At 41.3% G+C, this 17,805-nt stretch overlaps 1 protein-coding gene across 5 annotated transcripts in view; it reads left to right on the top strand.

Moving 5' to 3' along the window:
• The first annotated feature begins 3,675 nt into the window (after positions 1-3,675).
• The window catches only part of EXOC2 (exocyst complex component 2), an 82,047-nt gene continuing 67,917 nt past the window's right edge, over positions 3,676-17,805 (top strand). For 4 of the 5 annotated variants that reach the window (XM_081014707.1, XM_081014709.1, XM_081014711.1 and 1 more), the window contains exons 1-5: positions 3,786-3,926; positions 6,073-6,232; positions 7,026-7,202; positions 8,108-8,234; positions 17,571-17,684. In XM_081014707.1, coding sequence (XP_080870833.1) covers positions 6,115-6,232; positions 7,026-7,202; positions 8,108-8,234; positions 17,571-17,684 — 536 coding nt within the window. In that variant the 5' untranslated portion in view covers positions 3,786-3,926; positions 6,073-6,114. Of the gene's footprint in view, positions 3,765-3,785; positions 3,927-6,072; positions 6,233-7,025; positions 7,203-8,107; positions 8,235-17,570; positions 17,685-17,805 lie in introns of those variants that run through there. The other variant, XM_081014708.1, reaches the window with a different exon arrangement.

Below are 17,805 nucleotides of genomic sequence, written 5' to 3'. Positions count from 1 at the left end.
TTTTCTGGCAGACTTGCAGGAATGAACTTAGTATTATTGATGCAGCGTTGAAGGCTGTAATATTCATAGCAGTGGTGAAGGCTCTTGCAAATCTGTGGGCTAAAGCTCTCCAAAGGGATTAAGGAATATCACCAACATTTTTTAAAAAAATGTATTGAGGTGGAGGGGGGAGTGCCTTACTGTTTTAACTTGCGTCTACTATATTTCTGCGTTTATGTTGAATTCTAATTTTCCTTAATTTGTTTTTGTATTATCTGCAGTGATCTCAGATCACAGCTTGGAAGAAGTGAAATGGTTCACCGTTTCAGTCCCTGCCTGCAGGTTACAATGCAAGTGAGATGACACACAGGGGTGGGGGGAAGAGGAGAGAAAAAATGTAAACAGTCATCAAATCTTAATTTACCAAAGTTAAATAGAAGTTCTTGGGGGAAGGGTCATAGCTCAGTGGTCAGTGTAGACAATATTGAACTAGATGGGCAGATCATCTTCAGTCAGTCTAAAGCAGCTTGCTTTGTTCTTATAATGACCAGTTGGAATGGATGTCGTGTTGTTCAGGAAACCAGTTACATAAGAAGTAAAACAATAATAATTCCATATAGGTGTTACACTTTTAAAACATGAGACAGCAGAGTGACTGTATTTTTTAAGACAATGCTTTCTAAGACTCACTCATTCAGAATACTTTTATCCTTATGTGGTTCTTACAGCAGCTTACAAAATATTTGCACAATTCAATCACGTTCAAAAACTTTTTGACCCATACTCAGAAATAACATTTATTAGCAGTGTTTATACACGTTTATGTTTAAGAAGACCCCAAAATGCTTTCCATATCACTACAATATCAACAGAAGACAGAATACATTTAAGACCTCCGTAATGACCAAAATGCGATTTCATACATTTAACAACTAAAAAAAATACCAAGAAAGAAAGAATTTAAATTCAGACCCAAACATTTCTCACTCATTCTTGGTCCTCCCTGGTGTTGCCAGTGGGACAGGAGGCCCACTGAGTTTCTTTGAAATTAGTTGAGTATCACAGCCTTGGAGTCAAACTCCCCCTCTTCAGCAGATGAGTTCAAGGATGTGGGGTCGAAGGAGAAATTGCAGACAGAAGCACTGCCACAAGACTATACCTTGGTGCCAGTACCCCACCAGCCTAAGGATGTTGTATTGCCATCCTCTGACTCAGAGGACTCTATCGCAGAAGCCGCAGTACAACCAGTCTTCTTTACTTGCAACAGGGACAAAACTGCTGCTCCTACATGGGGATTGCTCTAAGGCTGACTGGTGCTGAAGCAACACCCAAGCACTGTTCTCCTGTCACACTGAGGATGAACGCTGCACAAATCAGCTTTGCTTTGTTGCTGTGGAAGTCAGCACTTGCAGCAAGACACTGAGCAGTTGAACTTTGCTTAGTCCACGGTGAAGACAGTCTTTCTTTACTGGTTCCCATGGATGGCCTCTAAAACCAGGGAGAGGGGCTAAGCAGTCAGAAATTGCTCAGCCTGTGATGGAGTCAATTCTCCCCTCATGCATAAGGTAAAGGGACCCCTGACCGTTAGGTCCAGTCGTGACTGACTCTGGGGTTGCGGCGCTCATCTCGCTTTATTGGCTGAGGGAGCCGGCGTACAGCTTCCAGGTCATGTGGCCAGCGTAACTAAGCCGCTTCTGGCGAACCAGAGCAGCACATGGAAACGCCGTTTACCTTCCTGCCAGAGCGGTAACTATTTATCTACTTGCACTTTCATGTGCTTTCGAACTGCTAAGTTGGCAGGAGCAGGGACCGAGCAACGGGATCTCACCCTGTCGCGGGGATTCGAACTGTCAACCTTCTGATCGACAAGTCCTAGGCTCTGTGGTTTAACCCACAGCGCCACCCGAGTCCCAACATCTTCTTAAAAACAATACTTTTTTGTAGATGTACTGCTTTCTCATATGCAAATTTAATCAATTGATAAATATATAAAGCACTCAACGATGTAATTATTGTGTAACAGTCCTAATGTAAACACAATGTTTTCATTGCCCAAGCTTTGCTTCTTTTAAATTTACTTATTTTGCTAATAATGGACACTGGTCAAACTCAAAGCACTATAATGCTCTTGAGTCTTTTCTTCATGCTCACCATTCCAGTGCAGTTTTTTTTAAAAGTGTTCTGCAATAAGCACGGAAATACCTGAGTAAAAATATTAGATTTTGGGAGGCTCAGCATTTTTATTACATGAATTCATACTGTAATGGAAAGAGGTAGAGTGTGCCAGCTTCTGAAATCCAATAAAGCGTGCGGCAATATTTTCTAATATTACTGTCTAGTATGGTCTTAATTCCAGTGCATCACCTGAATGTCTTGGCATTATAGACTAAGGGGAAAGTGGAACTGGGAGGGAAAGAAAAAATATGGAGAAAATAAATCTTCAGCATATAATTTCCTTCATATTAATATTGTTTTTAAAAAAACACACATAATAGTTTGGGCCTTTATTTTTGACCCTAGGATTATTGTTCTCCCAACATGTCTTATTATGCATAAGGATGTCTTTTACTCGGGTAATTCAGTGAATTTATGCTCCTTGCACAGTATTCATGTCCTTACACTTTGGCCTGTTGCCAGAGTTTCAAACTTTCAATAGGTTAGAAAGTTGCAATCTCCACACACACACACACACACACACACACAAAATAACTGAAAGTATCAGTTCAACAACATTAGTTTATTTTTTGGATCAGTTTTAACATCCCACCTGTGTGTAAACGCTGAGTCTGGACTACAGTTCCAGGAAGCTCCTTGCACATTGTTGGGTGTTCTAAATAAATATTAACCAGTAAGGAAACAAGCCACGCTGAGCAAATTCGATGGGGTCATGTTGTACTGACTTCTGTTTCAGTGTATCTGAAGAAGCGTGCATGCACACGAAAGCTCATACCAATAACAAACTTCGTTGGTCTCTAAGGTACTACCGGAAGGAAATTTTTTTTTTAAATTTTGTTTCGACTACGGCAGACCAACACGGCTACCTACCTGTAACTTTCACTGATAGAGGAATTCTATCCCTGCACTCCACCCCGCCCCTAAATTGCAGCAATCTAGGAAGAAGGTTGGCAACTCTGCAGGTCACCAGGGTTTTGCAAATTGCAGCACTTGCCGCCCTCCTAGCTTCAACGACGTGTCTCCTCGCCTTGTCTGGAACAACCACAACCACATTGCACAGTGAACTTTCCGTCCAGAGCCTTTCGTGTAGGGAGCACTGCAAATAGCGCGCATGCATGTCTCCGGGCGCGGGGAGGAAGTTATTTGCCTTGGCAAGCTGAGATAAAACACGCTAACAGTGAAATAACATATTGGAATCTGGGGTAGCATACCTGAACCAACAGCATAAGGATAAATGTTTTCTGAATGCTTTGCTACTGAACCAATAATAAAAAAAGGAAATGTATCATCCTGCCACAAGGTAGATGAAGGAGCAGCAGCAACTCAATTTGCACGGACCCAAAGCGCGCGCTCGACCCAGGCGAGGGACATGGAAAGGAGCGAGGATGAGTAGGGGCGGGGCAAAGAACTCTGCCGCTCCCTCCTCTCGCGAGCCATTGGCTGCGGACGGTTGAGTGGCAGCGCCGGCTTAGCCAGCCAGCCGGCGCTCGCCCCGGTCACGTCCCGTGCGTCGGCCTCCGCTCCGATGCGTCACGTGCGTGGCGGCGTCAAAGCCCCCCTGCGTAGCGCTCCTTCCGCCCCTTTTCCGCCAGCTGCGCTTCCGGCGGGAGGTAGGTCTCTGCTTGAGTGGCGTTTTAGGGAGCGGGGCGGCGGCGGCGGTTGCAGGCTTCCTGCCTCAGGTGGCGTTTGACGGTTGGGAGAGGGTCCTTCTCCGCCACCTCCGTTTCCAGCTCAGCTGAGGGCGCTGAGGAAAAGCCCGGCTGACGGGTTGGGTGGGGCTTTTATTTTTATATTATTTTATTTTGCCAAGGAAGAGAGTGGGGGAAGGGAGTTAACTGGGAGGGGTTTGTTGTTTGTATTATGCGTTTTCTGTTTTTATCTTGTGTTTTTATGCTATGAACTGCCCTGAGATCTTCAGATGAAGAGCGGTATGCATATATATATATATATACACACACACACATATGTATATATAATACAAGCACACACACATATGAAAAAATAACACAAACATACAACAATAATAATATGAATAATCTGAAATAATTATTCGTATTATGAAATAATAATATAAGTACAGTCATACCTCGGGTTGAATATGCTTCATGTTGAGTGCATTCAAGTTGCGCTCCGCGGCAACCAGGAAGTAACGAAAGCAATGTGCGCATGCGCAGGCATGCCGTCACTAGTTACATTTGCTTCTGGATGTGAACGGGGCTCCGGAACGGATCCCGTTCGCATCCTAAGGTACCACTGTACAAACACCACACATGCATACCCACTGGCCGGCTCGTGGGTGAGCCGTGGGATGCCACCGTGCGCTTTGGGCTTTCTGGGCCACCAGGCTCTGTCATGGGTCATGGCCAGCCTAGTGTCACCATTCAGACAGCGCGCATGAAACATGCTCTGGTTCAGCATCCTTGTACAGTTGTACCTTGGAAGCCAAACATTCTGAATCCATTCTGGAAGTCCATTCAACTTCCAAAACATTCAGGAACCAAGGTGTGGCTTTCAGTTATCTACAGGAAGCTCCTGCAGCCAATCGGAAACCGTGTCAGACGTTCGGGTTCCAAAGAACGTTCGCAAACCGGAACAATCTCTTCCAGGTTTGCAGCGTTTGGGAGCCAAAACGTTCGTCTCACAAGGCGTTCAACTTCCAAGGTACGGCTGTACTTGATCCATCACTTGCAATGCCTAATCCTAACCTTGCTTTACTCGAAAGTACCGTTTCGCCATGCTCAGCAAGGTTTTACCCTGGAGTAAGCTAGTGAAGGATTTGAGCCTTGAATCAGTTTATTGTTGCCGCCATTGCTTTGAGCATGGAGGTCATGCCCATAGGTTGCTCCTTTCACCTTTTCAAGCCAATGTCTGGCCGTTCAGTTTGCCTAGTGCAGAAGGCTTGGGTGATTTGCAGTAGATCTGCAAAATTTCTGATTCCAAACTTAAGCTAAAAATAGCAGGAATGAAATAATGCCCCCCATGCCCTAAGTTATACTACAGAATTAAATAAATTTAGTACTCAAATTGATTTAATTCCAAGTACAAGTCTTTTGAACCAGGCTCTTTTTAGTGTGTGTATCTGTCTTTCTGGTAAAAGACCCCAAGCCCAGTACATAAGATGGACCACCGCTGCTATGCCACCCTCCAGGCGGTGATGGTGTTGCCACTTGCTGGATGCAGTGACAAGGGCAGGGGAAGCATTGGGTTGGCTGGCGCAGGCATTGATACATGCATGCTTTCACCTGTGACTACCATTCCACTGCTTCCTGCATACTTTGCTGCCGTACTCCCAAGTAACAGTGGCACTGCCACATGCAGAACAATGGTGCAGTTGTAGTGCCCCATCTCGCACACTGCAATAGTGCACACCTGAAGTCTGCCCAACCCAGATATATCCTGTAGAAAGAAGGGCACTGTGGCAGGTAATTTCATGCTTCCTTTTGAGGTGAATCATTTTGGCTCTTGGTTCCTTTCAGATATCTCTGACAACAAACTGAATGCCCAATACGGTAATGTTCCCCTAAAAGTAGTTTCATTGGAGTTGCTGACACAAGTAAATAGAACTTTAATTCCTAATTCTCATCATGGGTGTGGATCTAAATGTCCAACTGGTATAGCAGGAATCAGGGCGTTCATGTACAGGCCACCCACATGGAGCTAGTAGTTCACACAGACAGTGTTGGCTGGGAGCCTGGCAGTGATCCTAGAACTCCCAGGGTTTTCAGATGGGTGCCCCCATGCATCTGATCCAGCCCTAATTCGAAAGTTGAGAAATTTCATCTTGATATTCCTTAGGAACCATCAGCACTTAAGAATTAAACACACCTTAGCAAGCCATTTTAAATCACACAATTGAGTGTTTCTAGGTTTTATCGTAATTGGTGCAATGTAAACATTTCACTTTTTTTCCTGATTTAGACTGCTGAATATATCAGTCTTTCATCAAAGAAGAAAGCTATAATGTCTCACGCTCGCAAGCCCCCTCTTGTGACGGGCATTTCTCCCAATGAAGGCATCTCATGGACAAAGGTCACAATTCGAGGAGAGAACTTGGGAATGGGCCCAGCAGATCTAATAGGTAAAGTCAAGAAAGCTGTTTCCATTTTGATGACAGTAGTGTGCATCCAGCAGAGTTTATTTGGAAATGTGCAGTTGCTGATAATTTACGGTAGTGGTATTATGAAAACACTTGATAGACAATAAAAAGTTGTTGGTTTTTCTTCATGAAGTTGAAGAGATCCTTTCCTAAATACCGGGGGAGGAATTCAGTGTTGTGCTAAAACAAACGTTCAGTTAGCTTGAGTATTTCCGCTTGCATGACAGAACAACCCCTCTCAACCCATGCACTGTTCTGGGGGTTCGCCTGACACCTCTGGAGCCAATTTGAGGGGTGGGGAAGAGGGGGGAGCCCTGTTGCAGAACTGCTTAGTTGAGTGCAGCCCAGGGGAAGTGTTGTTGCGGTATTTCTTCCTGAGCTTCCTTTTTCTCAGATCATGTTGAAATGATGGGTCAGTAGGGATGCAGTGAAAGGTTTTCTGCCAGGGGAAATTTAATTTGCCCCTTCAAGTGTCTCATGCCTCCAGTTTTTAGAATCACTACAGTAACATGCCACTTGTTCTCTTTGAGCAAGCTTGCTGTGTTGTATCTGTATCGTCACTTTCACCCGGCAGTCAAGACTGAGTATTTCAGTACTGGCTACTAATGTTTATGTATTTAGAGCAACACTTTAAAAAAAATTCTGGAGTGAATCCATAAGACACTTGAGATGCGTTTGTGGGCTGTAAGCACTTCAGGTTCCCCCAATAATGATGAAATAAAAAATATTCACTGTTAAGCAACATTTGTTCCTCTGCTTTGTGTGACTCTCTCAGGCTTGACAATCTGTGGACACAACTGTCTTCTGACTGCTGAATGGATGTCTGCCAGCAAAATTGTGTGTCGAGTAGGTCAAGCTAAGAATGACAAAGGGGACATTATCGTCACTACAAAGTCAGGGGGCAAAGGAACTTCCACTGTTTCTTTTAAACTCCTGAAACCTGATAAAATAGGTATGGTTGTATTATCCACTTATTTCTCTTCCTGTAAGTATTGTTCTGTAATAAAAAAGTTTTGTAAAAAAAATCTTCCCGGGATGTGCAAGTGGGTTTCTTGAACAAATCGTAAGACTGTATTTATACAGATTTATATTATTGGCCCATCTAGTCCAGTTCTGTCAACTCTGACTGGCAACAGTTCCCCAGCCTGTCTCAGGCATAGGTTTTATCCATGCCTGCTCCTTGAAGTTGGTATTGAACCTAGGGCCATGTAGAGTATTTATTCTGACCTTGAACGTCAGCTGTTCTATGTAAAATCTTATGAATTCAAAATACTTGAGCTTCTCTTGGTTGCTGATCAGTTTTTAAATTAGGCTATTCTCATACTAGCACCTCAGGCTCATGTATAGCGGTATGTTCTGTTGTATCCAATGGGCATTCCACTGAGTTTCTAATAAAACTGCTTTGATTATATGATTATATACATGATATACCGGCACTTGGTAGCATAAAATATATTTGAATCTTTCTGATGCTATTTGGGCACGTGTGCATTTTAAAGCAGGATGGAATGTAGAGCCAAAATTAAATTTTTTTTGTTTTGTTTTGTTTTTGCCAGTTGAAGTTTTCCCTTTGCAGCATAGATACAGGAAAGCAAACAACAACTACAACCCACCATATTTTGTGTCGTAGGTGAGAAATCCAAATAAAATCCTCTGAGAACCATATTGCTCTGTAACTCTTTGGCTGCAGAGGCAGATTAGGAGCAGTGTTTTGAGGTTGCTTTTACCCTATTTTCCCCCAGACAGTTATCTAAGTATGCATTTTATACTTGTAGGACTTTTTGACTTAGTGCATGAGAACTTCATGATGCTCGACAGAGCTTGTTTTTCTAAGGATATCTCTTTTGTTTTCTCAAGGTATCTTGGATCAGTCTGCAGTCTGGGTTGATGAAATTAACTATTACGACATGCGCACTGACAGGAACAAAGGGATGCCCCCTTTGTCTCTGCGCCCAGCTAATCCTCTTGGTATTGAGATAGACAAGTGAGTACCAAGTAGTGTCAATTTACATTCTTACCTGACTTCCCTGTAAGAATTCAAAAATATTTCAGAATGTGAGATTTGAAGAAAGCAAGACTATAGTCTGATTTCACTTTGCCATGGAAAGATAGTGTTTCTTCAGTTTCTTATTCTGGAAATAGGAAGAATAATTATATTTCTGTCTGAGGTTATGCCCTATCAACTCAAGAATTTCTGCATGTGCAACAGGTCTTTCCCCCCTGCATGTGTGCCAGTCCCTCCCCAAATCTATTCTTGACAGTTAAGCGGAATCCCCCAGAACAGATCAAGTTTTAGCCAACTAAGTCCTACCCAGAGTAGGCTCATTGAAATTAATTGAACTGTTAGTCATGTTCATTAATTTCAGTGTGTGAACTCTTGAGTGGGGCTGACATTGGATACAACCCTTAGTTTTCATAACATATTGAATATTACTGTTGTTCATATTTTTATTTATGAAAATATTTCCACACCACTTTTTATTTACAGAGAGGTGGTTCACAGTAATAAAACATAACAAATCTAGTTAAGACTTCATACAGTGTGAACAATTTTAATAGCTGTGGGGGATGACAGGATGAGGTGGCAAATGACCTGAGATTAGCTGTTAAAAGCACTAGCTAGTTTTATGTGATTCTGTTTAGATTGGGATTTGCAGGAGGAGTTGCAGAGTAAAAAGATATTTTCCATCCATCTGCCTTTTTTCTTTTAGTTTTTATTGAAATACTAATTTGTTTCCTAACCACAAATCTTAGTGTTTTTATACACAAATGCCACATTTATGCAAAGGTTCCAGTAGTTGCATTCATATAAAAAACAGTTTATATATATTTAAAACACTTGCTGTCATAGCAAGTTAAGTGCTGCAATTCTACTCTAATATCGCAGATGAACATACCATGAAGAAGTAGATGCAGATAGCTGGGCACTTCGCCAGCAGCCCTGAGGTTCCTGTCTGGTGTACTGTCCTGTCGACTTCTGCAGTCCTAGTGGTGAAGGAACCAGCCAGGAATGAGAACAATGGGTATAGAGATCTCTGGCCATGTGGTAGACATGACTGTGTTCAGGAGCTCCTTAGGGTCAGTGGTGGTACAGGGGTTTGCTGATGGCTCCTTGTCCTCCTCTTCCATTGAGGAGACAACCAGCTCCAGGTCTGAGCAAGGCTGAACCTCGATACTTGCACAGTAGACGGAGAAGGGACAGGCTTTCAGACAAACCAGCACAGCAAATAGTGCTCATCTTTTTTAAAAACAAAAAAACAAAAAACTAACTTTAGGGATATTGACATACAACATACAACAACATAGTAGTTTTGGCTAGCATGTGACCTCAATGCTACAATAGCAATTTTAACAAAAATCTTTCTAATCTGGGTATAGTGTTTCTGCTAAATGTAGCAGACAGTAGTTACTATGTATTGTAGGTTCAATCCCGTATAAATTAGGTTACTTTATTTAATTTCCAAGAGGACTATATGTGTAGCAGTGCAAATGTCTACAGCAGTGGAGAACCAATTCTAGCAGGAAAGCCATTCTTCCATAACGGCTAATGCTTGGCTCCTAAAAAAAATAACTTAAGGAAGTTAACACAAGGAAAGCTTCCTGTTCCCCTAACACCCACTATCGAACAAGGTCACTCAGGTTTCAGAAACCTGAAAACCCAGGCCACAATAAACTTATTTGCATTTAAAGTGTCATAGGACTGTGTTTTTTTGAGCAATACAGTTACTCTGTGCTGATAAAACTGATTTGTAGCATATTTCTTTTCTGAGATGAATACACATTCCCTAAAATATGACAGTAATGAGCAATCCTACATATACTTCATCTGCCTAGGACAGGCTAGGAATAATAGTACAAAGCCTTTGTGTGCTTTGTGTTCAGTTACTATGTCATTCCTAGGCATTTCTCGAAATATTTGCAGTAGCACTACATGTCGTTTTATTAGTAAATTTAAAAATGGTTTCCATCTGCAAAGTCTAGCTTGCTGAGCATACACTGCCACCTAATGGAGTATGTGAATCCTCTTTTGTGTAGGCAAAGTTGACAATTTTATCAGAGGTAGTTTATTTTTTTGTTTATATGTAAATACAAGAAGGCTGTCATTCAGCAGCTCAGCTGGGAAGCTAGCTGCAGGCTCAGTTAAATATTTTGATTGTCAGCATCAGAAGTCAAAATCTTACAAGGAAAGAAAACTCTTCATAGCAATCTAGGCAAGGTGATGCCTTCATAGGCCTAATTTGGCCAGTGTTAAAACATTTCCAATGATTTAATTGTGCTCTTGGCTCTTCAGCTGAATGGAATAAAAGTGCTCAGCTTTGATCATATTTTGCCCTGTATTCGCCATCAGTTGAAGGTCCCACTGTCTTATATGGATGCAGTCAGCAATAGTGAAGTGAGGTTCTGCCACATCAGTGTTGCCCTTAGGCTGGGTCCAGATTTGCCATTAGCTGTCCTTTGGACTGTTTCCAAAGGCCATCCTTGTCCTCTGTCCTACCATTGGAGAAAGTCCTTGTTAACACCTTTGGGTTTGTCCTGTTTAGTCTACTCCAGCGTCCTTTCTGCTGGTCTTCTGCATGCATGAGTAACAGAATACAGCTGGTACAAACGTTTGCTCCTATGAGTCTGGCAGGGGGGAATGTGAATGGTTACTTAGTTTGTTTATGGTGGTTGCCATTCAGTCTTTATTTACTTAAAATGGCTCTTCTTGACCTATAAAATCCTATGGAATCCAGTTCACGGGACTTTTCACTGACAGTGTCCAGTAGAACTGCCTGGTTTTAGTTTTTAAATAGATTTTACATGGCTTTGTGCACAGAATCATTACCCCTGGGTGGTTGATAACTTTTTTAAAGCTTTATTTGTGAGGCACAGATTTACATTTCTTCTTATATAAACCTGTCACATCCCTCCATATAACTAAATTCTCTCAAGGGATGCAATAGTGTTAAACTGTTTCTTCTGAAGCATTTGCTTAAATGGAGTATTCTCGCACCCAGTTTCCAAACTAGGGCTGAAATTGTAGCCTGGCAGCCCCTGGAGGGCCAGAGGTTCCCAACCCATGACTCAGGGAGAAGGAAAAATTGCATTCCTTTTCTGTCTTCCCATCCAACCTCAAGAGCCCTGCTCATCCTTAGGGGGAAGTAAGTAACCCAGGCTACCACCTACTTTATCCTTTCCTCAAGAGGCAGCCTCTGTCTTCTTCAAACCTCTCCTCTTCTTACCCCATTTCCACAATTACTTCTGAGGCTTATGAGACATCAGGAGGAGTCTGAAGGCTTTCCGAGTCTTGCCAGCCCCACCCCTGCATTTTGGCATCCCATCCTAGCCAATTACTGGTCAGACTACTGAAAGGCAAGTCCAGCAGTTCCTTCTCCACAGTTAGTTTTAGATGAGCCAAGCAGAGGCATCCAGGAAGAATAGCAATGACAGGTCTAAAAAGAGAAGAGAGATTAGAAGAATAAAAGAAGCACTGCAGATTATCAACATACTGATAATGAATTTAAAAGAGGAAATCATCGTGACAAAAGGAAGATGATAAGAGGTGGAAAGAAGATGGATGCTCTTTAAAAGCTATAAAACAGTAATAATGACATATACATATGCATCAAAAAATCAAAGAAGAATTAAATGTTATGCAACAGTTTATATGTTACAGATTATATTTTAACCACTTTTAGGGCTGAACGTAATATTAATACAAAATACCAATATAAAATATAACAGTAATACAAAGTAAATATTAATACAAAAGAAAAAAAGGCAGTACAGTCAACCAGAACAATATAGCAAATATCCAAATACCCACCATTCACTTTCACGGGCAGCTTTCGGCGCAGATGTAATTTCCAGCATTCCTTTTGGAAACTGGGATAACTCACACTACCCCCACCTTTTCCAGTCTCTCATTTCTAATCAAGTTCATTCACAACAGTAGCCTAGGGGGAGTGGCCTCAGCCTTATCAGACAGTGAAAGAATGCCCCCCCCCCCAAGCAATCATTTCATTGGTGTCAGCCCCTTTAGGGTTTCCCCACCAGGACTGTCCTGCCAGGGGTCTCCAAGTAGATACGCTACCCCCCCAAAAAAACAACTAACCACAGCTATAGCAAATTCTTGTTCTTCATGAGTAGGATGAACTGGCCAAACACTATGGATCCACCAACCGTTAGTATCCTCTTTACAGCTCTCCATAGTCCTGTTACCGACTTGTCTATGACTCAATAAGCCAAGTTAAAAAGCAAATGATTGAATACTCAGTTTTGTGGATAACTCAAATTTTCAGTCGAAATAAAAAAATTCCTTCCTGTAGCACCTTAAAGACCAACTAAGTTAGTTCTTGGTATAAGCTTTCGTGTGCATGCACACTTCTTCAGATACACGTGTATCTGAAGAAGTGTGCATGCACACGAAAGCTTATACCAAGAACTAACTTAGTTGGTCTTTAAGGTGCTACAGGAAGGAATTTTTTTATTTCGACTATGGCAGACCAACACGGCTACCCATCTGTAACTCAAATTTTCAGTGATCTCTTAAGAGCACATTGAGCGGAATGACAGTAAAAAGAACCAAATTGAAATGGATCTGTACATGTTTCATAGTTGAACTTTGGAATTATTTACCATGAAATGTGCTGATGGCCACCAACGTAGAGGGCCTTTAAAAATTCATGGAGGATCTGGCTATCAATAGTTACTAGTCATGAGGATTAGAGGTACCATGGCTGATATTCAACTATGCTCTACTGATAGTAGATCCATTTAAATTAATGGACTTAAGTTTCTTATGTTGATGGACTGCAGTAGGTTTGCTCTGAGTATGACCATCATTGGCTATCATCCCATGATTTTGAATACCAGTTGCTAGGAAAGAACGCTGAGAGAATGCCATTACCCTCATGTTCTACTTTTCAGCTTTTTGGACTAGATAGGCTTTTGGTCTGATCACAGTTGTTAAATCTGCATGTAATTAAGACATGAATAGCCTCTGCTGTATCTGTCTTCTCCAGAAGAGGCCATAACTTCCAAAACAGCCGAATCTCGTTAAAAATAAAGAAATCTATCCATAGTCACCACTTGACTATCCAGGAAAAGTAATGGATCCAGGAGCATCTGCAAGCTAAACCCAAATGGTGGAACTGCAGTCTAAAGTACATCAATCTGATTAGTTTTATCAGTAGTGTAAGCAACACTCCCTTAATTTGTTTCACTTGGATTTATCTCAGAAAAAGTGATTGTGTAAGGCAGAGCTTACCAAATTGTGTGTCGCGGCACATTAGCGTGTCAGTTACAGTGTGTAGGTGTGTTGTGCAAACACTCCCTGTGCTCCTCCCGGGGTTGGAAAGGGGTTAGTTTAACCTCCAGTTTGCTAGTAAAACTGAATTACTGTGTTGTGAAATGATGCATGTCTAAAAAGTGTGTCACCAACATGAAAAGTTTGGAAAGCTCTGGTGTAAGGTGTGCTTACTGCTCAGTGACTGCAGAACTGAGGAGTGACTTATATTTGTGAAATAGATTAATCACTAAAGATCTCCCAATATGACCCCAAGCACAATGCTTTTAATTTCAATTTAATTTTAGAAACTTTTCAGTTGAAAGTTTATAAATCAGCATTGCAAATCATGGGCAACTCATTCATAACATCAGTATCATCGCTTAATGATGACGTAATGAGTGAACGACTTCCATATGTGAATGAGCCATAAGGAATCCTCATTACCATAGATAATCATGCCATAGCATCTCCACCACAGAGCTTTGTTGAGTGGTCATGTGATAAGAAATCAAGTGGTGAACATGCATGTGTGAATTCCCCTTTAAAAGGCTATTTATGGGGAAACGTCCCAAAATTCTAAAGATGGTGTTGCTTCTCGACATACCTCCAGGGGAGCCAGCCAAAGCAAAAGCATTTGAAGTTGCATTCTTCTTGATGTGACACTTTTATTTTGTTTTTAAGGTAAATTAGATACATAATGCCATTTTACATTTTCCAGGCAGCTCAACATGTTCTCTCTTTGGTTACAAGCTGACGTTTGCCACCCCGTATTTTGACTCTCACCTCTCAAGTAAGACAGATATCATAGACTCACCATTGTTACTGTTGCAGGCTGACTATGGTACTTGAGCCAGTAAGCAAGTCCTAGAAATTAATTTGACAGTGGAATGCAATGAAAACATAACACACTTTGAGTGGAGCCAACTGTCTCATATACTGTCATCCAGTCCATTTGACAAACTGAGCTATGATAATCAAACCACTTACCAGAATACAATTCTGTTTTTATTAATGGACGTTGCCCAATGGTCCTCATCCTATCACAGTCTCACTTGATTTCTTTGTGGCATGCTTTCATAAGCCTGTGTGTATTTTGTGATTAGTTTCCAGAAGCATAGAAATTGATACTAGGTGCTGTAGTCAACATCCTGAAATGTTATTTCATTTTTAAAGGGACTTCTACTTACTTATTTATTCAAACATTTTTATGCCACCTTTCAGTCCTAACAGTGGCCTCCAATGTGGTTGATTTAATCCTGTTACCCTTAATTTTTTAAAAAAACCAAAACTAAAAAGAACACAGCTGAAAGTTTCAATATCAGTTAAAAAAACAAAAAACAACATTCAGAGCCAAGTGGAATCTTTGTTCTTTTTTTACTGCCCACTTTGACAGCCTCTGTTTTAGCAGTTGTTTTTTTTAAATTTAAAAAATCCCATTTCCTTTCTTAGCATTTAAGACTGTCTACCTCTTGTTAATGTTTTAGCTCCCTTTTTAATTGTTGAATTGCCGTTTTTATATTGTCATTGGACTTTTGTGATTTTGCTTTTTATTTTTTATTTTTTATATTTTAAATATGTACTGAAATAGTTATTGTTTGCATAGTGTTTGCTATCAGGAGACTAACTAATACATTTAGTAAGCAAGTAAATGAAGTTTGCAAAATACAAACAGTCTTGCCTTTATACGTAGCAAGATGCAGCTCTGCTGTCTATTTTTTGCAACATAACTGTAACATTATAGCCTTTGGACCCATAGCAAGACAGGATGACAGGGAATGAAGGAAGGAAGGCATCCTTATTGCTGACAATTCCTGAGTGATTTAGATATATCTGTTCTTCAGTTCATTTGAGCCAGTAGAATCTTGTGAACAGTGAAGAATAGCGCTCATGTGGTTTCTGGTGATCTAAGCTCCACTATTCAGCTTTCAAGATGTTATCCATAGCTAGATGCATTAGATCTGGGTTTCCCAACCCTCCGACAGTTGAGGCACACATATGGAGGAGTAAGCAATACCTGTCCTCAAAACAATGTGTTTCTATATGAGTAGGTAATTTGGCATTGGGAGCAATAAAGGTTAGGGAAGGACCTAGCTCAGTGTATGCAGAAGGTCCAAGGGTCAATTCTCTGCATCTCCAGGTAGCGTTGGGAGGGACCCTTGTTTGAAATCAGTATAAGGTAACTTGCTATGCTCCTGTGTTATTGTGACCCATAGTATCAGTGTGGTAAAGACGGCATTGCCCCTACCCTTAGTGCATCATTGTCCCTTCCCAATTTAAAGGGTGTGGATCCGATCTGCATGTGTTGCTTATAACCACATTGACCCATAATAAAAGATGTAGTGGAGTAGGGCAGGAAAAAGTGGTTCCAGATCTCCATCATGTCTATAGGCTAGCGCTCGGAATTCACCAGGTTCCAGGCACATTTCACACCTGGCTATTGGTTAGAATTCTATCCATTATATTTTTATCTTCACAAACAAAATGAATTTCAGGAACCAAAAAGCCGTATTGAAAAATAGGACTTTTGAGCCATCTGGCCCCAAAATGGCAACTAGGCATTCCGTTTTGGTGACTGTAACCCTGGTTTAAGGGGCCATTTGGAGCCTAGCTTATGTATCTGAGTTTCTAACATTGCTATATAGGCTCTAAACAGAACCACCTGCAAAGGGCTCTAGTTTTCATTGAACCATGTAGTTCCAAGGAAATAAATGGGGCAACCAATCCAACACCCTTCCCTCAGACAGAATATCCTCTTCATTTTTTTCCATTTCTGACCTGATGTTATATCACAGAGCCTTAAACTCATACCAAGTTATTTTGTTTTCTGTTTCTCTTCCCATTTTATGAACAGGAAGAAGATAAATATAAGGGAATAAGGGGCAACCCAGTCAGATGGGTGGAATATAAATAATAAATTTTAATATTATTATTCTGTAAGAAAGCAAATTTATTTATTACTGTAAAAGCTTGGGATCCATTTCCATGTGGTCCACCCTGCAATGGTAATGTCTGTACACAAAATTCATGGGCTTGGGTTTAGCAGACATTGTTGCTTCCCATGCCTCAGTGGTAACATATGACTCAGGTCTAAGAACAGGATGTTCACTCAAAGGGGGTTCTGTTTTATTCTAAATGTGTCATGTCCCTTAGAGTGTTCGTTTTTATGGCAGAGTTCGCTGGAGTAGTTAAGAAACAAGAGGTTTGGTTTCTGCTTCTTTGTGGTCTCTTGGCGAATTTTCTAAACAGGTGATCCATGGCTAACTACTATAAGTAGACGTGCAGGGGTGATTAATACAGGAAAACAAATTAGTCACAGGTTTCGTCCATCATGGAACATAATGTAGTTGTTAAGTTTCACACGAATCAAGGAGCCGTGTAATATGATAGAGCTTGCTTAAATGACGTTCAGATCGGTTTAATGCAGTGTGTTGTATGTAGGGCTCTTCTTTCTTTCTTTCTTCCTTCCTTCCTTCCTTTCTTTCGGAAGGGGGTGAAGGAGAGACAGTTGAAAACTCCAATTGCTTCAGAATACTTCTGCTAGATTGTTGACTGGAGCTGGTTGAACCTTGCCAGTTACAACCTTGCCAGTAACCTTGCCAGTTACAACCACACTAGCTTCCAGTCCCATTTCACAGCACAATTCAAAGTGCTGGTTTTAACTCTTCAATCTGTACCCAATAGACTGCCTTCCCCTACACGAGCCTACCTAAATGTTAAGTTTCTCTTTTGAAGTGCTTCTCTGGGTGCCCCTGCCATTAGTTATATGGGAGAATACCATTCTGGATGTGATGCCTCCCCTCTGCCATGCCAATGACTTACATGCTCAGAGCTTTAAAAAATCCCCAGCGGCATTAAAACAGACCTGCAGACATTTGCATGAAAAGTGCCATGAAATCCGTCGATGCCCGTGACACATGCAGCTTGTATGTGGGATTGTAATGTTAATGCTTGATACCTTCATTTGAATGACAATCCATTGTGTTTGTATATGTAAGAGAGCATTCTTCCTCCTGGCCTTGTTTCAGTACATATTTTTTATTTCCTTTTCAGAGGAAAGTTTCCACAAAAGGAGCTGGAAGCTCTGTTTCCTGGGATGAGTGCTGACTTCACCAGTGAAAACTTTTCTGCGGCCTGGTATTTGATAGAGAACCATTCAACTACAAGGTTCGTAAATACGAAATTTGTGTGGATGCTTTCATGCTATCCAGGAAGTATCAGTAATACTGGGTGTGAATTGGCGGTTGATGGTTGCAGATCAGTAGCTCATAAAGATTTGTGTCAGTGA

The sequence above is a fragment of the Podarcis pityusensis genome, assembly GCF_964106645.2.
Source record: "Podarcis pityusensis genome assembly, chromosome: 7".
Classification (NCBI taxonomy): Eukaryota; Metazoa; Chordata; class Lepidosauria; order Squamata; family Lacertidae; genus Podarcis; species Podarcis pityusensis.
This window is presented reverse-complemented; position numbering and strand designations above follow the sequence as displayed.